At 44.4% G+C, this 24,458-nt stretch overlaps 1 protein-coding gene and 1 pseudogene across 1 annotated transcript; one reads left to right on the top strand and one right to left on the bottom strand.

The window, feature by feature from the left end:
• Positions 1 to 1,242: 1,242 nt before the first annotated feature.
• On the bottom strand, positions 1,243 to 7,141 carry LOC136322406 (elongation factor 1-alpha 1 pseudogene; annotated as a pseudogene).
• A 1,945-nt stretch (positions 7,142 to 9,086) lies between these two features.
• Positions 9,087 to 11,303, top strand: GPR12 (G protein-coupled receptor 12). The gene is made up of 2 exons (XM_066254906.1): positions 9,087 to 9,161; positions 9,909 to 11,303. Exon 2 carries the CDS (start codon positions 9,924 to 9,926, stop codon positions 10,929 to 10,931), a length of 1,008 nt encoding a protein of 335 aa, XP_066111003.1. The 5' UTR covers positions 9,087 to 9,161; positions 9,909 to 9,923; the 3' UTR covers positions 10,932 to 11,303.
• The last annotated feature ends 13,155 nt before the right edge of the window (positions 11,304 to 24,458 follow it).

Raw genomic sequence — 24,458 nt, 5'->3', positions numbered from 1 at the left:
AGCTATCGCTCAGTGCAACAATGAAAATAAAATATTTCTGAAAGTAATTTATCAAGTTAATCTGCCATAAAAATATCCCAAATAAATGTATTAAAATGTATATTTTTTTTTCTTTTTTTTTTCCTTTTTGTATTTTTCTGAAGCTGGAAATGGTGAGGCAGTCAGACAGACTCCCGCATGCGCCTGACCGGGATCCACCCGGCATGCCCACCAGGGGGCGATGCTCTGCCCATCGGGGCGTCGCTCTGCTGCAACCAGAGCCATTCTAGCGCCTGAGGCAGAGGCCATGGAGCCATCTTCAGCACCTGGGCCAACTTTGCTCCAATGGAGCCTTGGCTGCGGGAGGGGAAGAGAGAGACAGAGAGGAAGGAGAGGAGGAGGGGTGGAGAAGCAGATGGGCGCTTCTCCTGTGTGCCCTGGCCAGGAATCAAACCCAGGACTTCCGCATGCCAGGCCGACGCTCTACTATTGAGCCAACTGGCCAGAGCTAAAAATGTATATTAACAGAAGTTTCTATGGCTATCTTTAGAAGTGAAAGTATAAGTAATTTTCTCTTTTTTTAAATTTTTTATTTATTGGTTTTAGAAAGAGGAGAGAGAGAGAGAGGAGAGAGAGAGGGAGAGAGAAGGGGGGGAGGAATGGAAAGCATCAACTCATAGTTGCTTCTCATATGTGGCTTGACCAGGCAAGACTGGGTCTTTGAACCAGTGACTTCAGGGCTCCAGGTCAGTGTTCTATCTACTGTGCCACCACAGGTCAGGCTCAGAATTTTAGTTACAGGCTCCAAAATTTCTGTAATTAATATGTATTACTTTATAGTCAGAAAAAGACATTTAAAATTTCATACCATCTTTAAAACACAATAATATAGAGAGAAGTGAGGCAATGTTAGCATGGACAACAGAGCTCTCCTTTCTTACACAGACTCAGACTAAATATTTTCAGTGATGTTTCCTTTCTTTCTTCCATTTTTTTCTCATTATACTTGGTTTTAACAGGTCTCATAATTCTGTGACAGATTTTTGGTCAAGTGGTTTGCATTCAAAAATATTATTTTAAAAACTAATAATTTAAGAACTGCCACACACACACAAACAAATGGTCCACAGAACATCCTCCTTTCCTTCTGAAGGATTATGATGCACTGTAATCGGTAACCCATCTTTTACTATTCAACTTAAGTGACCAACTGAGACAAACAGTTCTGAGATTGCTCTTCCAGGACTGATTAAGACTGGGTAGCGGGCATGGGGGATAATATTCATGTAGCCGTCTGACGTTTCTGGGCAGACTTGGTGACTTTGTCAGCTCCAGCTGCCTTCTTGTCCATGGCTCTGATGACACCCACAGCAACTGTCTGTCTCATGTCACGAACAGCACAGCGGCCCAGGGGAGGATAGTCAGAGAAGCTCTCAGCACACATGGACTTGCCAGGAACCATATTCACAATGGCAGCATCACCAGATTTTAAGCATTTTGGGCCATCTTTCAGCTTTTTCCCAGAAGGACGATCCGTCTCCCTCAGCTCAGTGAATCTGCCAGCCCTGTGAGCTGTGTGACAGTCCAGCACAGGTGCACAGCCAGCACTGATCTGGTTTGAGTGGGTCAGGATAGTCACCTGAGCTGTGAAGCCAGTTGCTTGCATTGGTGGATCATCTTTGCTGTCACCAGCCACACTGCCACTACAAACATCTTTGACGGACATAATTTTTTTTGTGTGTGTGTGTGTGTGTGACAGAGACAGGGACAAATAGGGACAGACAGACAGGAAAGGAGAGCGATGAGAAACATCAATCCTTCATTACAGCACCTTAGTTGTTCATTGATTGCTTTCTCATATGTGCCTTGAACATGGGGCTACAGCAGACCGAGTAACCCCTTGCTCAAGCCAGCGACCCTGGGCTTCAAGCCAGTGACCTTTGGGCTTAAGCCAGTGACCATGGGGACATGTCTATGATCCCATGCTCAAGTTGGTGAGTCCATGCTCAAGCCGGTAACCTTGGAGTATCAAACCTGGATCCTCTGCATCCCAGTCCAATGCTCCATCCACTGCACCACCACCTGATCAGATGACAGACATGATCTTGACATTGAAGCCCACACTGTCCCCAGGAAGAGCTTCACTCAAAGCTTCACAGTGCATTTCAACAGACTATTTTAGTTGTAATGTTGACTGGAAAGGTAACCACCATGCCAGATTAGAAAATACCAGTCTTCAGTTGGCCCACAAGGACAGTACCAATGCCATCTATTTTGTAGACATCCTGGAGGAGCAGATAGATAATTTGTGGCAGGATGCAGTGCAGAGCTTCAAGCAGCGTGTTTCCACTGGCATTGTCATCTTTATGGGTGACTTTTAGTCACTTGAACTGAGGCATGTTAGCACTTGACCCCAATATTCCAACCAGAAATTGGCAGAAATGTTACTGTGTCAGGATTCTATGCAGTTTTCTTCATGTAAATGCTGACTTCAACAATTTCCTTGTATCTCTTCTGGCTGTAGGGAGGCTCAGTGAAGTCCATTTTATTAATCTAATAATCATTGTTTCATACCTAGTGTGTAAACCAGAGGGCATGCTCACCAGTCTGCCTATTCTTGGAGATACCTGCTTCAAATTCACTAACACCAGCAACAACAATCAGAACAGTACAGTCAGCCTGAGATGTGTCCATAATCATGTTTTTAATAAAGTGTCTTTGTCCCGGGACATCCACGACAGTTACATAATACTTGCTGGTCTTGAATTTCCACAGTGAGATGTCAATGGTGATACCACTCTCATGTTCAGCTTTCAGTTTCTCCAAGACCCAGGCATGCTTGAGGGAGCCCTTCCCCATCTCAGCTTCCTTCTCAATTTTCGATGGTCCTTCGGTCGATCCCACCACATTTGTAGATCGGATGGTCAGTAGTGGTAGACTTGCCAGACTCTACATGTCCAGTGATGATGATGTTGATATAAGTCTTTTCTTTTTCAATATTGGCTCTGATTTAGTGGCATTTTCATGGCACCTGTATTCTGGCAGAAAACCTGTTGCAAAAAAGCTCCTTTCTTTCTTTATGTCTTTGATTTTTTCATGAAATATGTTTCTTCTCTATTCACAGTTTAGGGAGAATGGACATATATGTTATAATTTTCTGTAGACCCCTCTCTGTCCTTAAATAGCAACAAGGTTTATTTAAATAGAGGATTAAATAGGAAAGTATACTTTGATAGAGAAATTCTTCACACTATGGGACATGCCTAATATAAATTTATACATATAAGCATCATTGCCATGTACAAGGATGTTTATCTCAAGAGTCAAAGGCAGAGAACAACCCATGTTGTTAATAGAGCATGCCTTTATAAATTGTGGTATGTTCTACAATAGAATATTACACAGTATTAAAAAGATAAAACTATTGCTCCATTCAACACATAAATGAACCTCACAGAAATCACGGTGAGTGACAGAAGCCAGGCACAATAGTATATGTGGTGTATGAGTCCATTTAGGTAAATTTCAAGGCCAAGTAAACCTAATCTATGATGTTCAAATGTAGAATGGTGGTTACCTTCTCCCCACGGGGATAAAAACTAGGAGGGGGCAAGAGGAAGGTTTTGGGGAGACAGTAACGTTGCATTTCTCAAGATGGTTAGATTCATATGCTATCTCTTCATTCTACTGTATACTTTTTGCAATACAAATTACTGTAAGATGAAGAATTAATAAAATGTAAACTTTAATTTGGAGTCATGCTTTGTTCTCAGGGGTGACACAGACCTTGGTGAGGCACAGAAAAGTACGACTAGCATGATCCAGATTGGTGCATCAATGAAACATGTGCAGGGACACACACACGGAAGCAGCAGCCTAGTAACATGCTGACACCATGGACGCTGTTCAGCCTTGACTGGGGTTCTGACTGGCTTCCTCAGATATCTGGGACTGCCCTATGTTTTCCTCATTCAATTACCAAGAAGGGTTAGCAGATGCAAGTACAGGGTAAAGTTGGCAAAGGCACTGCATAGATCAGTGATGGGCAATCTTTTGAGCTCGATGTGTCAAAATTCGCCAAAAAACTGAGCATAACTCGGGTGGTGTGTCACTTCGAGAAAAAAACACACCATAATTTTATGACATTTATAGTTTAAATAACAAAAATGTATAATTTTTATTAATTATATAACTGTATTTAATAAACCAAAAGCTAATTATTTAACTTACCTGCTTAGTGTCTTCTTTGTTCATCTGTCAGTCTGTTTCTTTTGTTAGTAATATATAACTGTATTTAATAAACCAAAAACTAATTATTTAACTTACCTGCTTAGTGACTTCTTTGTTCATCTGTCAGTCTGTTTCTTTTGTTGGTCTGGATATTATTTAACATGTGTGGGGTGCCGTGAACTAAGATAAGTGAGGGGGAGGGGGAATTCTTTAACTAACCTGCCTATTAGTGACTTTTTTGTTGCTGAATTGCATTGGCTAAATCTTCAATTGAAGGTTGGTATTTTGTACACTTCAAACCCTAGCAAGCGCTACTAACTTCATCTGTCAATCTGTTTCTTTGGTTGGTTTTGATATTATTTAATGCTGAGAATAAGGTCTCACAAAAGCACATAGAGAGAAAAATTGTGAGTAAAGCCATTGCTATATTTTTCAGAGTGCTAAAAGTGTCCGGTAATCGGTTCCAGGCACTCCAAATTTCCTGTTCGTAGTGGCACTCCTCTTGATTCTCCAAGCGGCACCTTTCCAGATTCTCAAGCTTTGACTTCAGTCGACAAACACCTGAGCCCAGATGCTGTCTTGAAATTTTGCAAGTTGCATCTTATATAAATTAAGATGGCTGCCACTATTTCTAATGGCGGGAAATGGCACCCATAGCACAGACTCTCGCCTATCCCAGCCTCCCCCTCACTTATCTCAGTAATGATGGTCAATTAGAAATCCACAACACTCCAAAACAGTAGATTGGATGATGGTTGCTGGTAATGGGGATCACAGGGCCCCCAGAGATGCGTCCCCCGTGGCATTCTGCTGCTCCCTGCTCCGCCGGCCGGAAGTGAGGTCAAAGATCCCCTAGCGGCTTAACCGGAAGTTCCAGAACTAGACGCTCTGTGCCAGAGTCCTGCTGTTTTGGCCTACAGACCTCCGGCACAGAGTGTCTACACTACAGCAAATGACTTATCCTTGGCTACTGCACCTGGCTGTGCAGGAGCCAAGGATGAAACGTCCTTCTCGGCATGCGGCCCCATACTTCTCTGGTATGCGGCCGCATGTCAACGAAAATGGCTACGCGTGTCAGTGCTGACACCCGTGTCATAGGTTCACCATCATGGGCATAGATGAAGATGGGCACCAAGCTTCTTTTTGTTACAGAACTGTAGTTGTTAGCATAGGTTATAAAAATGCAGGATCATGCTCTGTGGTTTGCAATTTCATGCCAAAGTTGTAAAAAAAAGTGACAAAAAAGGTAAGTGATGAAAAGACAATAGATGTCACATTCTCAGGGCTTCTGCTACAGTGTCCTGTAATGGTGGCCAATAAATTGGGAAACAGCTTTGCACACAGCTACTTCATGACCCACATTACAGAAGGCCCTGAAAACCTCTGTGCCCACCACATTCCAGGCTGTAGAGGACATCTAATATCTCGTTGCCTCGTGTCACACCTCACTTTCTCCCTTTAGGGAAATGCCCATTCAGATGGAAACGCCATTGCAGGACTCGATGCATGACCCAGGCCTGGCCACTGACTCATCCTATCCTGTTAGCCACATGGTTGGTTCAGAGCTGGGCCCACACTGAGCTAGCCAGTTCTTTGGGAATTCCTCTCACCAGCTAGGAAGATGTCTCAGCATGCAAGCCAGGGGCTGCCTGGGCCATCTTGATGGCTGCATAGGAGATGCTTGTCTAGGAGAGGACAGCTTGAAGCTAGGAAAGACAAGAAATAAGTCAGGGACTGGGACTGACTGGGAGTCTTGGCACACAGGTGGACTTACGTGCCTGCACCTTCTCCTTCTTTATGAACTTCTTTACGGACCCTGCCCAGCTGTGCCAGAAAACATACCCATTTTTTTTCTTAAGCTAGTTGGAATTGGATTTCTGCAACAAAAGTCTGAACAGGCCCTGGCCGATTGGCTCAGTGGTAGAGCGTCGGTCTGGTGTACAGGAGTCTTGGGTTCGATTCCTGGCCAGGGCACACAGGAGAAGAGTTCATCTGCTTCTCCACCCCTCCCCCTCTCCTTCCTCTCTGTTTCTCTCTTCCCCTCCCGCAGCCAAGGCTCCATTGGAGCAAAGTTGGCCCGGGCGCTGAGGATGGCTCTGTGGCCTCTACCTCAGGCATTAGAATGACTCTGGTTGCAACAGAGTGACACCCCAGATGGGCAGAGCATCACCCCCTGGTGGGCATGCCGGATGGATCCCGGTTGGGCGCATGCGGGAGTCTGTCTGACTGCCTCCCGGTTTCCAATTTCAGAAAAATACAAAAAAAAAAAAAAGTCTGAACAAATACACCAATGAACATAGAATTAGGAGTACAGTAAAGTTGACATTCTTTTTGCTCTAAGCAATCATTCAAGGGGAAAGAGTAAGCAGAATTGTGCAAGCACAGCTAATTGCCCTATTTCTTCCTTAAACTCTTTTCAGTTTTCACTGCAGAAACACACACACACTTATGCCACCCCTGTCATTACCTTTCTTCTTTTCCAACCCTTGGTTCTTTCTTTTCCCTCATTTCCCAAAGGCATTAAAAGGAATAAATTTCACTACTGGCAGCTCTGTAGCTCAGGGCTTACCCCAGTGTTTTTGACTAGAATAGTGTTTGGCTAGGGCTGTGCCCTTGCTTTCCCTGAACTGCCTTGCCGGTGTGCCCTGCTGACTCCTAAAATTTTGGCTGGTAGTTTGAACTGTAACATACTGAAACTGTTATGTGTATTTTTCTTTGTTTTGTTTTTAATTTATTGATGAGAGAGAGGAGGAGGAGGAGAGATATGAGGGAAGCATCATCTCGTAGTTACATCACTTTAATTGTTCATTGATTGCTTCTCATACATGCCTTGACTGGGGGCTCAAGTCCAGCCAGTAACCACTTGCTCAAGCCTGTGACCTTGGGTTCAAGCCAGAGACCTTTGGACTCATGCCAGTTACCTTGGTAACATGTCGATAATCCTGTGCTCAAGCCAGCAACCTGGGGTTTCGAACCAGGGACTTCAGTGTCCCAGGTCAACACTTTATCCACTGTACCACCACCAGTCAGGCTGCTATGTGTATTTTAAATAACGATTTTTCCTCACTTTTTTCTAAAAATGCTTTGATTCATCACATAGCACTTGAGATGTACATGCTTTTATTACATGCTGCCTGGTGTCATTGTGGTTTTATGTGTCTGTCATCACCAGACCATATACATGTCCATGAGAGAGACCCTGTCTTGCTGAACTAGCATGCTCAGCATTAGCATGGTTCTCAGCAGGCACAGGTGTCTGATGACTTTCCAACAGTAGAAGAGGTTCTTAAAACTCCACAGATTCTTGAATCCCGAAGTGTGGTCCATGGACCAGCAGCATCATGATCACTGGGAGAGATCTGGGCTCTACCTCAGCACTACTGATTTATAGTTGAGAACTAGCTTGCAGGGAGGACTGAAAAGATCTTGCAGAGGCTAAAGTTGATTGATGAGAAAAGGTGAGGAGAAGGGAGGAGGGGACGTCCAGGGTGGAAGAGCCTGCAAGGCTGGGGTGAAGAATGACAGTGAGCATACAGGGAGGCCAGAAGATCGTGGAAGGAGTTCTAGGGTCCTGTGTTCTGCAGACCATCTCTATCTGTACAGGAGCCCTTCAAGAGTGTAGAAGGGGCCTGACCTGTGGTGGCACAGTGGATAAAGCGTCGACCTGGAAATGCTGAGGTCGCCGGTTCAAAACCCTGGGCTTGCTGGTCAAGGCACATATGGGAGTTGATGCTTCCAGCTCCTCCCCCCCTTCTCTCTCTCTCTGTCTCTCCTCTCTCTCTCTCTCTCTCTCTCTCTCCCTCTCTAACATGAATAAAAAAAAAAAAAAGAGTGTAGAAGGGTAGTTGGAAAAGCCTTCCCTGCTGACGAGGAAAGACCAGAATATCATGCCTTTTACCTTCTCTTATCTTTAAACTGGGAGGTCATCTTTAAACTTAAGATCTATTAGGTGCTCTGGTTTTTGTATACAGAGAAGACAGGTTCATAAGTGCCCATGTTAAAATGGAACAATAAATTAACATCGCTACTTGAGTACCTAAATTAATTCGTTTTTGGCCAGCATCTGCAGCAAGCTTCTGCAGGAACTCAGAAAACGACTGCCACTTGACAACACAGCTCAAAGAGCACTTAATAAGTGCAATTTGATGATATCAGGATGATTCACATAGCCGCATTGTATATCCAGTTAAGCAAATGTTCTTGGGGTATAGTCTTAAGGAACCGGGTCCAGGGCACACCTACAGGAGGGGACCCCATTGGGATGGAAATGCAGTGTGATGAAGGGCAATTCTAGAATTGCGCGTTTTGGTGCTTTAAAGATCTGCTTCCCTAGTCTGCTCACGCGGTATCCCTGCTGCGAATCCTGAATACCACCCCACACAATGCTATTAACCTTGCACATAGGTAGCAGTATAGGGAGAGGCGGAGAGAAGCGGCCCCTGGAGACTGGGACTCTCCAGGGAGACTTCAGAAAGGAAACAGGCCACGGGGCTCCCTCCCGGGCAGCGCTCCCCGGCTCCCGCCCAGTGCCTGCAAGCCCTGGACCGCCTGTCGGGGTGGGTTGCCGGGGCGGCGATCAGGGAGCGTGACGGTGCATTTCTCTCCCTCCACATTCTCTCCCCCAACGAGGGCGGTGCAGGGCTCTCACCCCGCGAGGGACACCCCCGCCTGCCCAAGCCCCCGCGCATCCCCGACTCGTGGAGGCGCGCGCCAGCCTCCCGGGACTCCAGTGTGCGGAAGCGCGCGGGTCCGGGCGCGCGCGTGCGGGGAGCGTGGGAGCCCGGCGAAAGGGCGGAGAGAGAGTCAGGCGCGCGAGCCAAGCCCGCCGCTCACCTGGCGCCGAGCCCGCCCCTGGCCTCCGGCCCCTGCCGCGTGGCCGCCGCCCCTCGCCGCCGGGGGCGGCGGCGCCCTGCTGACGCCCCGGAGGAGCCCCTCGGCCTGCGCGCGCCAAGGTGACCCCCGCGGTGACCCCCGCCCCCGCGGGCCGCGGGTCCTGCAGTCGGTCTGTACCCCTCGGCCTGCCTCCTGTCCCCACCGCCAGGGGAGCGGCGGCGGTGTCGTGAGCATCAGTGTCTGTCCGTCTGTCTGCCTGCCTCTCTGTCCCCACACCTTCATGGCACGCTCCGCCTTTTGTGCGCACACGGGGGAAGCCCGGACCCCTCTTTGTTCTGGCCGGGGGTATGGAGCGTGTGTGCACACGCGCCGGGAATTTTTGCAGAGGGTGGGGGCTCGGTGGACATGGGCGATTTCAACACTGCAGCGAGGATGGCGGCGGCTGGCGACCTGTGGCTGCGCCGCGCTGCCCCCCCCCCCGCCCCCCCCGCCGGCACGAGGTGTCAGACACCTGCCTGATCCGGCGTGCAGGATGGGATGCGGGGGGCGTGTGCCCGCACTTCAGCAGCCAGACCGCGCTGTCCTCGTGGGCCTGCCTTCCTCGCGGCCGCGTGTTTGAAGTCCTTTCCTGCGTTTTCCCCAAACCCACATGGCATGTTTTTGCAGTGGGTTTTTCTTTTTTTTTCTTTAATCACGGAGATTTTAGCCTTTGTTTTATTTCATGACAGTTTATAATTCACGAAGCTTGTGGCATTGGGTAGCAGTATTTGAGGAGGGGCTGGCTTTCTTTCCATGTAGTTTTGCATGATCTTTAACTGTCCCCCTTGCTTGTACCCGCCCATTAAAAAACTGTCTTTTTGTTGAAGAGGACAGGGGTTAAAATGAACGGAGACCCGAAGGTCAATCTCAGCGGCTTGCTTCGGGATTACTTAGATGCTGGTGCTACTGCGGAGAACGTCTCGGTTGCTGTCTCCTCCCAGGTTCCTGTTGTAAAGCCAGAGCCCGAGCTCATTGTCAACCCCTGGGACATTGTGCTGTGTACCTCAGGGACTCTCATCTCCTGTGAAAATGCCATCGTGGTCCTTATCATCTTCCATAACCCCAGCCTGCGAGCACCCATGTTCCTGCTCATAGGCAGCCTGGCTCTTGCAGACCTGCTGGCTGGCATTGGACTCATCATCAATTTTGTTTTTGCCTACGTGCTTCAGTCAGAAGCCACCAAGCTGATCACGATTGGACTCATTGTTGCCTCTTTCTCTGCCTCAGTCTGCAGCTTGCTGGCCATCACTGTTGACCGCTACCTCTCCCTGTATTATGCTCTGACATACCATTCGGAGAGGACAGTCACATTTACTTATGTCATGCTTGTTATGCTCTGGGGGACCTCCATCTGCCTGGGACTGCTGCCCGTCCTGGGCTGGAACTGCCTCAGAGATGAGTCCACCTGCAGTGTGGTCAGACCTCTCACCAAGAACAATGCGGCCATCCTATCCGTCTCTTTCCTCTTCCTGTTTGCTCTCATGCTACAGCTCTACATTCAGATCTGCAAGATCGTCATGCGACATGCCCACCAGATCGCCCTGCAGCACCACTTCCTCGCCACCTCGCACTACGTGACCACCCAGAAAGGGGTCTCTACTCTGGCCATCATCCTAGGGACATTTGCTGCCTGCTGGATGCCTTTCACCCTCTATTCCTTGATAGCTGATTACACGTACCCCTCCATCTACACCTACGCCACCCTTCTGCCCGCCACCTACAACTCCATCCTCAACCCTGTCATCTATGCTTTCAGAAACCAAGAGATCCAGAAAGCTTTCTGCCTCATTTGCTGTGGCTGCATCCCACCCAGTCTCTCCCAGCGAGCGCGGTCACCCAGTGATGTCTAGCAGCCTTCTGTTGACAGGACGCTGCACACCCGATGCTACATTTACCAAGCACGTCCACTGCCTGGCCAAAGGTTGAGATGCTTTCCTTGAATTCTTTATACTGGTTTCTCTTTGGAGCCACAGGAACACTTAGCCATTGTGAAGCTTTCACTCAGATGAGTTAAGTGATTGGAGTGAAAATAATGTTACCAGTATTTTCACCCTTTGAAAAAAAATGTCGAGTTCTTTGCTCAGCATTTTTTGTTTATTTAGGAGTGGGGGATTTGTTTTATATTTTGCTTGGAGGGTTGGTGATGGGTCAGAAAGAAAGAGATATATGCCATGATATTATAAAAAGTAAACTGGTCCCAGAGTTTTTACCTGGACTTTAAAATAAAACTGAGTTATTGAGGAAAATGAAGTTACCTTGCCAGACCTTTTTTTTTTTTTTTTTTTGATGTCAAGGTAGGTTTTCAGTGCTGCGTGTATCTTAGAGAATACAGTCTCTTTCAAGCCAATGAAAATATCTTATGTGCTTATATTTGGAAGGGACCTGATGTTGTTAACATGAACCCAGTAATAAGTTACCAGACTGAAACTATGAACCCATTCTTATTCATTCTTTCTTTACTTACCACAATTACTGTGGCAAGAATTACTCTGGTATTCCTATGAATGTTGTAACTCTTTCTGCACGGTTGCCTGTGTTGGCTTGACCACTAGTTTCAAATGTTGCCATGTAAATCCAGGATCAAATGAGTCATTTTTCAACATAGATTTTTAATATATCCTTTTAAAGTGAATTATGAAATTTGTTTTGATTTACATATGAAGGTAAGATTTACAAGATTCACCTTTGTAGTTTCTTCAGGTAGTCTGATTGTTTTCAGGAAACAAAAGGAAAAAATTAATTACGTCTCTTGAAAGTAGATTAAATTTAATACATTCTGAAAAATAAATCAATGTAAAGCTATCACAAAATGTAAAAAAATCACTTTTCCTGTCTTTATCTAAGAATGCATTAAGAGTTATTCTTGACTGAGACAAGTAGAATTAAATATTGTAGACCAAGTATTTCTGCTTCATTCTCCTGGTGGTGTGAAATGCATTTGAAACAGGTGGTCTCCTATTTTGATGATTAATTTGTTTGTGAGTACATAACACTTATATTTGACTGTGATATATTATGTAAGTTTACCAGTGGCTTTTTATAAAAGTTAGTTTTGAACTTCTTTTCACAAAAAAAAAGAAGAAAAAGAAAACTTAAATGCAATAAAAACAGTATTGCCTGTTTTCAGAGAGCAAGGATTTCAAGAGGAAATTACAAAGAAGAATTGGTTTTAAAACATATTATAAAATCATTGTGTCTGAGTACCATTTCTGTTAGAGCAGACAGATGTTTTGGACACAGACACCTTCCCTCCATGGGCAGTGAATTACAACTGTGTCTATACAATCAGTGGGAGAATTTTTGTACAGCACCTTTGGCCCTTTCAGATGGTGATAAGTCCAGTATAAGAGTCCCTGGGGAGTCGCTTGTGATAAATTAACTTCATTGGTTTGTCCCCAGTGTTCTGCCTATGGTGGTCTCAGGACCCTCTGGCTATCGCCTTCTGATCCCATCTTTCCAAAGGCCCTTCTCATGTAGCACAAGTTATGAATAAATCCTCTCTCGAAACTCTCTCTTCCCTTAGGCTACTTGTGGAAACAGGAAAAAGGTTAAAATACTCAAGATATAAGAAAGAATTTTCAATGCATACTATCTTATGATCAATCTAATCAAGCCGATGCCTTTAAAAATATTTCTTTAACATGTGATTGGGTTAGTAGATTGAATATGAGTCTGTTTTTAATCACTTAAAGTCAGTAGCATCTCCGTGCCAGAAATAATTAAGGTAAATTGGTTTGGTCACGGGTTGGGAAATATTCATAAGGAGAATTGAAAGCAATAAATGATGTTTTTGTAGAAATGGTGGATCTCTCATAGTTAGAATTGTCATAATAATGATATGTGCTGTTTTTTGTTTGTTTTTTTACTGCATTTTGAGTGTCAGGTCCCCATGCTGGGTGCTTTACTTGCTCTGTTACTGTATTCACAAAAACACACTATTACAGGCAAGACAATCAGGGCTAAGCAAGGCTAAGAAATGCATGTGAGGCCAGAGTTTTAAGGGTGGAGCCAGGCTGTGAACCCAGGTTTCCCAAGTATCTAAACCTGCCTCCTGTGCACTGCTGCCTGGCTCCCTCACCAGGGGGGGGGGGATCTGTCACCTGTTACTGTCCCTACCTTTTAGTTCTACATTAAAACATAAAGCTTCTTGTTTAAAATTACACGTGATGTGACTATCAGTGTGGTCGTACATGGGAAGGTCTGTTGTCAGTATCCTCAACTTCACTAAGCCTTTTTCCTCCCTTTGGAGTCAGGCCAGTCCTCAGAAGGCATAGTGCGATATTTTAGTGTGAAGAGGTGAGGACACTCTTACTATATGGTGTTTTTTACTGCATTTATTATTTTAAACTTGATATCATACCATCGGTAGATGATAATCTTATAAATACTAGTTAAATGGTTGCTTTTGCCCCTGATTTCAGCTAAGATTTTTCCATTTAACTATAAAATGTTTTTACTGTTTACTTTAAATTGTAAAGGCTTTTGGAAGTTTATGTGTTTTTATACAGAGCTTCTTTGTTTCTGTGGGGTTAGTCATTAAGAAACGTGCACATGTCTTGATATATATGTATATGTTTAGATATGTGTGTATATATCTATATACAAATATAACTTCAGTAACATTAACTTTGCAAAAAGACTAAATATATCATGTAAAACAATCATATTTCCAACAGTCCTATGATTAAAAATTTTAGCTTCCAAAAAAGTTCTGTGATTTCCAGTAGACACAGGTTTCTTGGACAACTCTTTCACCATACCGGAACCCTTCGTCAAGGCTAATCATCCAGGTTGTGGCTATCCACGGTTTGGTTTCCTTTTATCCCTGTAAGTATTTCTTTGTATCAGTCAAGTTTATTTCTTGGAGGTAAAGAGGGGTGGAGCTGTCTTCCTTTCTGGTACCTGGAGGCAAAGTGGGACGGAGAGGGAGGCCAAGCATCTCCTTCCCTGGAAGTCGAAATCTGAGAGGAAAGTTCAGGAAAGGAGAATTCTTCAACTGACTTGGTGAGCATGACTGGTCTTAGAGTTCCCTGGAATTTAAAGCAGATTTAAACAAGTTTAAATGATAAGATTAGAAATAAAGATGTTTAGTGCCAATAAACTATCTTGGAGACTTTTTAAGCTTTTTTTTTTTCTTAATGAAATGCTCATCCATTGTTAAAATAATGATTGACTTATATCATGGTAATAAAAATTATATAAGTCAAGATAACTTACTATTTTAAATTTAAAATACATATTAAGTACATGATACCAAACTTAAATCACATATTAAATAAAGAGTGTTATATTCAACAACACTAATGTTTCACTTTGATTACATGCATGGTTGTAATAAAAAGCAGATAGCCTTCTTGTCCCCTTTAAAACTTTTAATAATTATTAGATGGTTTTGATATCTGATTGGAACTTTTGAAACTTGTTAGGACTTTTAGAATCAAAAGTAGTTTATTCAAAGAAGTAAAAACATGGTTTGGATTAGCAGACAGATGTACTGTCCTTTAACAAGCAATGCAGAAAAGAAATATTTGTGATTAAAAAAATATTGGTGATTTTGACTAGGGAGCCTCGAATTTTAAATATTTAAAGGGCATTCAGGTCACCTAGGAATCCTGTTAAAATGCAGATTCTGCTTCAGTAGGTCTGGGCATGGCTGCATTTCTAGCAAGCTCCCAGGGTGCTGGGGGTGGTGGCCTGTAGGCAGCACTTAGATAAGTTATTGCAAGAGTAACTGTCACACCTTCAGCATTCTAAATCTATACCTCATCTATCTATCTATCATCTACCTACCTATCTATCATCTACCTACCCATCTATCATCTATCTATCTATCTATCTATCTATCTATCTATCTATCTATCATTGTCTATCTACCTACCTACAATACTTACCTATAAACTTTACTTTTAAAACGTATAAACATGTAAATACCGGTATATGTTTTAAAAGTGTTTATTCTTGTCAGAGGTTAATCCATAGATAACTAGTCTGCATTCAATAGATATAAACTTTGAACTTTCCCTAGAATTTCTAGTATCTAGTTAAGAGCTATAAATATATTTATTCTGTGCTTATGTTTTTACTTTTAAAAACCTTAATTATCATTATAAGGCATTTCTCTTAGAAACTTTATATGTGTGTGTGTGTGTGTGTTTCTGTATGCTTGTGTGAGTATACCTAGAAACAAAGGTTTTACCTCCATTTTTTCAAGAAGGAAAATTTTCTGTGATACACATGGTTTATATTTAGGGTGGGAGTAGGGGCTGGATGTGCTTGCATGAATATATCTTGAGGTAATTAAGATGGAAAGTTTTGTCCTCTGTTCTCAAATTCAACTGAACTCATCCTAAAGCAACTTTTTTTTTTTTAACCAGGTACATCAATCAGAGAAATTTTAATAACTCGGTTTGACATTTATTTGTAAGCTTTTGTTATTTTTCAGCATCAAAAATACTATGAACAATAATAGTTACAGTGGTCATTGTATCCACTGTGCCTCTTTTCTGCCCAGGGAGGTGAAAACACTTTTTTTTTTGTCTATTAATAGGACTATGCCACAGTACATAGATGTATATATATATATATCTTATATATTTAGGTAATATATAACCTAAGTATCTCCATAGTATAAAACAGAAGATATCTAGGACATTTTAAATTATAAAATAGTGAACAAACTTTCAACTGAAAATAAGTTTGGAGCAGAAAGGAAAACATTTACTAGGGCCCAGATTTCCCTGGTGGTTGATATCTGAATATTTTAAAAGGTAAAAAAGCATCTTTTGGCATTCTCTCAAAGGCCTGGGTTTGTGTTTCTCACCAGACAGCCTACTTTTTGAATCTATGGATTTTTGTTTGGGTGGTGAAAATACAGATCTTTCGCAGTAGGAGGAGGATAACTCGTCTTTCATAGACATCATGGTTACTCAGCTAACACTGAAGAGAAAATGTGTTTTGACCCAACTATATATAGTACTTCTTCCAGGACCCTTTGGAGCTGAGCAAATGTATTCTTACAGACTATAGAATGTAACAATTGCTCGTGAATTGAGTTTTTCATTTCTGTTTGATTTGTTTTTATAGTTTCAATTTCCTTGGTAATATATTCTTTGTGTTCATTGAGTTGTTTTCTGATCTCTCTATATTGCCTTTCTGTGTTTTCTTGTATATCTCTGAGTATTTTTAAGATTTCTAGTTTAAATTCTCTGTCATTTAGCTCCAAGGCTTCCAATATGTTGTCTTTTCTCCATAGATTTTTCCACATCTATTTGTGTTACCTCTCTTTCTTTTGTATCCATAATATTCGATTTCCTCTTTCTTATCGGCATCTGAGGGTGGTCTTATTGATAGCACTAATTAGAATTAATAAAGAGTAAAAAGAAAAAAAAAAAAAAGGGTAAAACACCCCACAAAAAAAAACAGTAATAATTTATTATTTCCCCCTTCTTTCTCTCTTCTCTTTCCCTCCTCTCCCCTCCTCAGGGAAATATCGTGCCTATAATGGAGGGCCTGATTTGGGGTGAAGAGTTCAAGGGGCAAAAAAAGGGAGTAGGGACCTACTAAATGCAAAAAAAAAAAAAAAAAAAAAAAAGAAGAAAATCTTAGACAAGCATAAGATGATTTGCTTGTAAGTGATGGTCAACTAAGAGATATAATGAGAGGGATAAGAGGGAATCAGAAAAAAGGACCAAAAAAGAATAATAAAGAAGAAAAAATAAAAATAATAAGTAAAAATCTGTTGTATTAAGTGGAGCGAAGACTAAATACAATGGAGACCTTGGGTTGGGAGGACCCAAAATGCCACAAAAATAAACAAACAAGAGAAAAAAAAATAAAAACAAAAGCAAAAAAGAGAAATAAAACCAAAAAAAAGCCTTGAGTCCCAAATTAACTAATTTGTTCGTGATTGAGGATTATATGGGAGGAAAGTAAAATGAGAAAAGAAAAAACGAATAGAAAGGAAAAAATAAGAAAAAGAGAAAAACGAAGGAAGAAATAAAATAGGAGGAGAAAAAAACAAAATAAAGCAAGACAAAAAAAAAAACAAAAGAGGAGAGAGTGAGAGTTAAGTGTTTTGGAGTATAACCTTAAAGGAGGGTGAGGATGAAGAAGAAAAATAAAATGCAACACTCATGGGTAGTGTAGTTCAAGAAAGGGGAAGCATAAGATGGGCAGAGAATAGAAGGACCGAGGTGGAGGAAATAAAGGCAAAAAGATAGAAGAAACAAGCAACAACAACAACAACAAAAAAAAAATTAGTGGATCAAGTTGTAAAGTCTGTGGGTTTTTCTTGATTTTGAGAGGTTAACTTCTTCCTTTTTCTTTTCTCTCCCTCTTCCTAGTCGGTGACTCTGTACCCCAGGCTCTGCCCCTGTGTCACTCTTAGGTAGGGATTTGCAGTTGATGGGATTCTATGGCAATGTCATATAATTGGCTTTAGTCTTGCTGGAAGTAAAGGCTTGTTGGCGTTTGCAGGGTCCAACGATGAGAGAGTTTGCTTTCCTGGATTCTCTCTCCTAGTCCCCCCTTTCTGAATTAGCAGCCTGGTGATCCAGCTATAAGGCTGCAACTGCTTCTGCCTGGGGAGTAAGAGGCTCAAAGAGCTGGGAAATCCCCACTCTATCCCCACTCAGTGCAAGGCTTTGGGAAAGGCTCTGAGAGTCAGGGCCTCCAGTGTAATCAGGCGGGGGTGGGAGTCAGTTGTTGTCAAGGTGACTGTTCAGCGCCTATCATTTAGTTGGACCTCTCAACCCAGGCTTTCCACACTTTGTAGCCTGTTTTTGCAGGGAAGAAGAGGCACTAGTCTCTGCTTACGACTAGTGTAGTATAGACCTTATTATCTGCCAAGTCCTTCTTGTTAGCGTTTATCCCTAAATATGGAGGCTCTATCAATCAGAAGTTGCCCCCGCCCCTTTAGCGAGAGGCACTAAAAAATATCACGCCTCTTGTCTTGGATCGCTGAACTGAGAGAGATCTTATCAATTAGAACCGAGGGTGCGCAGATTTTATGGGTTAAGCTAATTTCAGTGATTGGGTCGCAGCTGTGTTTCCGAAGGTATTTTAGGCTGCCTGCGCGCACCCCTCCCCCAACGCTTGATTGTTAGCTTGAATGGCTGGGTGAGGTGCCCCGCCCACGGAGAGAATCTCCCAAGCCTCTCCCGCTCGCCCTGCGGCTGGCAGCTGGACCGCACCAGGCGCAGGATAATGGAGCCCCCTGGGTGTGCGGGCCAGTAGGGCGCCCTGGGCGCGTGGAATACCCAAGGCACGCGCGCGAATGGGGCGCTCAGGGCACCGGTGGCCGGCGACCCCCACTCGCAGTGTGCGGGCCGCTGGGAACGTCAGCAGTGCTCAACCGGACCGGGCGCGCGCGCGGCGGCTCGTGGCGGCCGCTCGCGGTGGCGGTTCGCGGGGGCTCGTGGCAGCTCGTGGTGGCGGTTCGCGGGGGTTCGCGGCAGCTCGCGGGCTCGCGGCGGCTCGCGGTCGGCCGCTTGCGGCGGCTTGCGGTTCCCAAGTATATGGGCTGACTCACCGCGGGCGCACTCCCTGGCGGCTTGAATGAGCGTCGCTGCGGTAGCTTCCTCCACACCCTCGTCTCTCAGATTCAAGTGATAACAGTCCTTTTGCTTTCAGTTTGTGTGGAACTCCGGAATGCTCCGAGGATAAATTTTTCTGTTTCTAGTTGATAAATTTGTTGTGATTTAGGGGAGAGCTGTCAGACGCGCTTCTCACGGCGCCATTTCCGTGACGTCACTCTCGAATGTAACAATTGGATAAACATTTATAGAGAGGAATTTTCCACATTGAATCTAAGTCAAGATACTTTGAAATTGAAGTTCCACCCTTTTCCTCAATGCTTAGCAGTGTTTTAAAAGTCCTAATCTCAGTCTTTCTTAACACTCTAATTCTGTTGATCTCAGCACAGCCCTCGGAGATAGAGAACACTCTAGTACTCAACATTTCTATGCTGACGATATTGATTAAACAATATTGTTCTCTTTTTCCAAATGAAGTTACCTCATTTACTTAAATCATTTCTTTCTGATTTATGTTATTTCATATCCTTTTGATCATCTTCCTTATCCTTTCTCCCATATCATCTACCACTTCTCTGCAACAAATTGGAATACAGTAACCCGCTAAGAATAGCACTGCCCAGAGCAGAATGGTTGATTGCCCTGTGCCTCAGCCTGCCAGGTAGCTGGTGGGCCCTGAGTGTGGGCCCATCCAGAATCAAAAGCAGCTCCTGGGAACGTGCTTAACATGCAGTGTTTCGAGCCTCACCCAGACCTACTGACTCAGAGACTTTGGGTGTGAGGCCCCATAATCCGTGGCCATGTGGCTCTGACTGAATTTTTTTTTTCTTTCTAAAGTTGGAAATGGGGAGGCAGTCAGACAGACTCCCGCATGCGCCCGACTGGGATCCACCCAGCACACCCACCAGAGGGTGATGCTCTGCCCCTCTGGGGCGTCACTCTGTTGCAACCAGTCATTCTAGCACCTGAGGCAGAGGCCACAGAACCATCCTCAGTGCCCAGGCCAACTTTGCTCCAATGGCGCCTCGGCTGCGGGAGAGGAAGAGAGAGACAGAGAGGAAGGAGAGGGGGAGGGGTGAGAAGCAGATGGGCACTTCTCCTGTGTGCCCTGGCTGGGAATCAAACCCGGGACTCCTGCATGCCTGGCCAACGCTCTACCACTGAGCCAACCGGCCAGGGCCCAGCTCTGACTGAATCTTTTTTTTTTTTTTCTGAAGCTGGAAACAGGGAGAGACAGTCAGACAGACTCCCGCATGCGCCCGACCGGGATCCACCCAGCACGCCCACCAGGGGCGCCGCTCTGCCCACCAAGGGGCGATGCTCTGCCCCTCCTGGGCGTCGCTCTTTTGCGACCAGAGCCACTCCAGTGCCCGGAGCAGAGGCCAAGAAGCCATCCCCAGCGCCCGGGCCATCTCTGCTCCAATGGAGCCCTGGCTGCGGGAGGGGAAGAGAGAGACAGAGAGGAAGGGAGGGGGGTGGAGAAGCAAATGGGCGCTTCTCCTATGTGCCCTGGCCAGGAATCGAACCCGGGTCCCCCGCATGCCAGGCCGACGCTCTACCGCTGAGCCAACCGGCCAGGGCCTCTGACTGAATCTTAACATGACACTAACATCATTATTCTCAGCGTGACCAGGCTTTCCTGCTGCCTTTGCCGGGCAGTCCTCACGCTGCCCCTGCGAGGCCACATGACTCGCGAGGTGCTGCCTTCACGGAGTACTCTTGCACTTGTTGCTGTTTTGGGGTTATTTTCTCATTCATGCACTTCTGCCCCTTCCATTAGGACCAGACCACTGTTACCCACCATAACATACGTGGTGAATGACAGTGAGATGTCACATGACATGGTGGATGTCAATTTAATTCATAAAAAGACAACTCAGCCAAAGGGGAAAAGTCTAATCAGACCTCTCATCATGGAGAGAGGGTGTTTCTCTTCCTGTTTGTGACCTATCTGTGAACCTTACAGAATAGGTCACAGTTGGATCAGTTATCCAGCCATATCCATCCACACCCACCATCTTCAGTCCTGTGATTTGCACATGCGCATATACAGTCACACTCTTCCCTTCTCTGTCACTGTACATGTTTCACCTTCATTCTCCAATACCCAGGTCTGAATCTTCAGTGAGGAAGCCCAGAGGGGCCTCGCTGGTGGTAGACTGAGCATCTGAACTTCAGGCTAGTTCTGTGGCATCCCAGAGGCAAGGCTGAGCAAGCCCATCAGGCCAGAAACATGTGATTCCACACTGAGTGAGTTTTCTAGGGTACAGGTTGGTTGATGCTTCACCCTGCCCTTACACTAACCTCATGATCCTGTGATTTACCATCTAGAAAGGTCAGGAAATATGGGCAGTCGTCAGAATTTCAGCAGGACTTTGGTGAATTTTAGGGACTGACTTCAGGTTAGAACTGAGTTGCATATGTTGACACTTAAATTCATCTGGATACTTGTCTTTAGGAATGTTTGGGATAGTTGGATGCTGATTCTTTAGATATGCAAAAGTGCTTATTACTAAAGATAAAGGAGTCAGTATTAAAAACAGCAAACCCCACAATAATGGACCCAGAGGGTCCCCCTGAATAGGCTTTAGAACGAAGGCAGCTGCTCTCCCAGCCCAGTAACCAAATATTTCTTGATGTGGATGCATTTTCACTTGAGAATTTGGATGTCTTCCAGTGAAAATCTGAGTATTTCTGAAACATCTGAATCCAGAGGTTATGACTGCAGTAACTGAGAAAACTGGTCTTACTGCCCCGACCCCAAACCCATGAGCCATGCTGAAAGCAGCCAGCAGTGACCAGAAGAGCTCTGTTCCTCCGAATGCTCTCATGCCGCATGAAGCTTGTCACAGGGACAGGCTTCCTGTCCCACCCTGCCCACAACAAATTGAAGGAAAACAAGCCATGTACAGAGTGGGAAGCTGAGCTGGCCTGGGCTTTGGGCTGTTTCAGGCTGTTCTCCTTTAAAAGTCTCTGTCTGCATAGGGTACTTGTTTTAGTACTGAGCAGATGACAAGTCCCAAGAGTCTTTTCCACATGGTGCATTTCTTACCTTGTTGCATTCCACCCAGCCTTACTGGTAGTGGCCAGATCATTTCTTCTGCTTTTCAGACTTTGCTTTTCATCTAGTTACGAGTTAGCTTTTATTGACTTAATGCATCAGGGCCCTCTGGGTTGAAGAGATTTGGGGATAAAAATCTTTTGGCATCTGGGTGTCCACCCTAACTGCAGATGTGGATAAACAATATGGAACATAGGTACCATTTCTTCTTCTTCTTCTCCTTCTTCTTCTTCTTCTTCTTCTTCTTCTTCTTCTTCTTCTTCTTCTTCTTCTTCTTCGTTGTCTTCGTCTTTTTCTTCTTTTTTGACAGAGAGAGGGACAGATAGGGACAGACAGATAGGAAGGGAGAGAGATGAGAAGCATCAATTCTTTGTTACGGCTACTTAATTGTTCATTAATTGTTTCTCATTTGTACCTTGACTAGGGGGCTACAGCAGAGTGAGTGACCCCTTGCTCAGGCCAGTGACCTTTGAGCTCAAGCCAGTGACCATGAAGTCATGTCTATGATCCCATGCTCAAGCCAGTGACCCCCACACTCAAACTGGTGAGCCTGTGCTCAAGCCAGTGACCTTGGGGTTTTGAACCTGGTTTCTCTGCATCCCAGTTTGATGCTCTATCAACTGTGCCACCGCCTGGTCAGGCCATAGGTGCCATTTCTTTCTTTCTTTTTTTTTTTTTAAAGATGTTATTTATTGATTTTAGAGAGAAGATAGAAAGGTGGAGGAGTAATGGGAAGCATCAACTTGTAGTAGTTGCTTCTCGAATGTGCCTTGATCTGGCAAGCCTGGGGTTTCGAACCAGTGATCTCTGCATTCCAGGTCGACATTTTATCTACTGCGCCACCACAGGTCAGGCTAGGTACTATTTCTATTGGAGTAAAAATAAGTTTATAATTTTAAGAGAGAAAGATGTAAACTGGAAGTTACATAGTCTTTAAGTGATTAGGAACACAGGCATGGCCACAAACTGCCTGGGTTTATGTCCCCTCTTTGTCACTTCCTTTGCCTGGCTTTGGGCACATTGCTTACCCTCTCTGCATCTCCACTTCCTGGTTCCAGAAAGTGAGCATGGTACAAGAACCTACCTGGCAGTGCAGGGCGCATACCTGTTGGGATGTTACTTTTCATTAGTATTATTATTACTACTGCTGCTAATATGGCTTCTACAGCTTAGGGAGCTAGCTCCCTAGATAAAAACTTTCCATGCTTTCTCATGTAACTTTTTTCAGCAATGCTGTGAGGCATGTATTGATATTCTCCATTACAGGGAAGAAAACTGGTTCACAGGGAAATCAAATGACTTGCCGAAAAATCACACAGCCTCTGTGTGGGTTCCTTTGTTAGGCACTGTGAAACACTGACAAACAGGCAGTGTCTGCTAAGAGATGACCAGCAGATTAGCAATGGGGGGGCCTGTGGAAGAGAGTTCAGATGACTCTGAAAGTGGCCTAGGCTCCGTGTCAGAGGACTGGCACAATCACACAGTGGGCACGCCAAGGCCTGAATGAACAGTGTGCCCTGAGACTAGATGGGCTTCATGGAGACAGTGGGATGCTGACTCTTTGAAAAAAATTCTAAAAACTGCATTTAAATGGATGGGCATAATCACTAAAAGCACACATTTAGGTGTTTTGTAAATGAGTATTTTTAACCTACAAAGATTAAAAAAAACTTATTCATGTTTATTGAAATCCACCAAAGTGTATGTTCAAAAAAGAGCTTAGCAACCAAAAGTTTGCATTGTAGAGATATGTATTTGCATGAATAGAAAATTCTTCAGAAACATTTATTTTTAAAAAATCAGCTTATTTATGTGCAGATTTTCAAACATAAAACATAGCATAGATTTTTAACATTTATTTATTTATTATTTTTTTTTTTTTTATGAAGTGAGAAGCAGGAAGGCAGAGAGACAGACTCCTGCATGTGCCCGACCAGGATCCACCTGGCATGCCCACTAAGGGGTGATGCTCTGCCCATCTGGAGTGTTGCTCCACTGCAACCAGAGCCATTCTAGCACCTGAGGTGGAGGCCATGGAGCTATCCTCAGTACCTGGGACAACTTTGCTCCAATAGAGCCTTGGCTGCGGGAAGGGAAGAGAGAGAGAGAGAGAGAGAGAGAGAGAGAGAGAGAGAAAGGAGAAGGGGAAGGGTGGAGAAACAGGTGGGCACTTCTTCTGTGTGCTCTGGCTGGGAATCAAACCTGGGACTTCTACACTCTGGGCCAATGCTCTACCACTGAACCAGCCAGCCAGGCAATTTTTAACTTTTGAATGGACTCTTTAGATGTCTTTGTAGTCACAGAGTTCACGTTCTCAAGTTGCAAAGGACATTGCAAGCACACATTTCCCTGACCAGGAAGCTCAGGCCCAGGCTGACCTTCTCAGGTCACTGGCTGGGAAGCGACAAACCCAGAATCTGAATTCAGAATCAAGATTCCTTGTCCAGGACTTTATTCTGGGGCAGATTTTTATTGATGAGGAGAAGCTTGAAGTGAAAAACCTTGCCTTTTGTACCCTCCCAAAGTGGACTAATAGTTGGTGAATAACTACTGACTACTAGAAATCATTGCAATGATTTGAAGAATAATCATTGTTATAAGAGCCCTCATTTTCTGAGCATTCATTCTGTTCTACACAATTCTTTGGGCTTTGCATGTATTATTTACCCATTCTTAGTTTTAAAAGGGAGTGTCTTCACACGGAAGTTGAGAGAAGTGCCATGACCTTCCTTCTCTATCCTCTAATCCTCTGCTCTCCATATCCTGGAACCTACTACACACTT

Source organism: Saccopteryx bilineata, chromosome 2 (assembly GCF_036850765.1).
Source record: "Saccopteryx bilineata isolate mSacBil1 chromosome 2, mSacBil1_pri_phased_curated, whole genome shotgun sequence".
NCBI lineage: Eukaryota > Metazoa > Chordata > Mammalia > Chiroptera > Emballonuridae > Saccopteryx > Saccopteryx bilineata.
This window is presented reverse-complemented; position numbering and strand designations above follow the sequence as displayed.

Bases quoted from the DNA above. Each gene is read 5' to 3' on its own strand.
- GPR12 (XM_066254906.1), top strand. From the start codon at position 9,924: ATGAACGGAGACCCGAAGGTCAATCTCAGCGGCTTGCTTCGGGATTAC.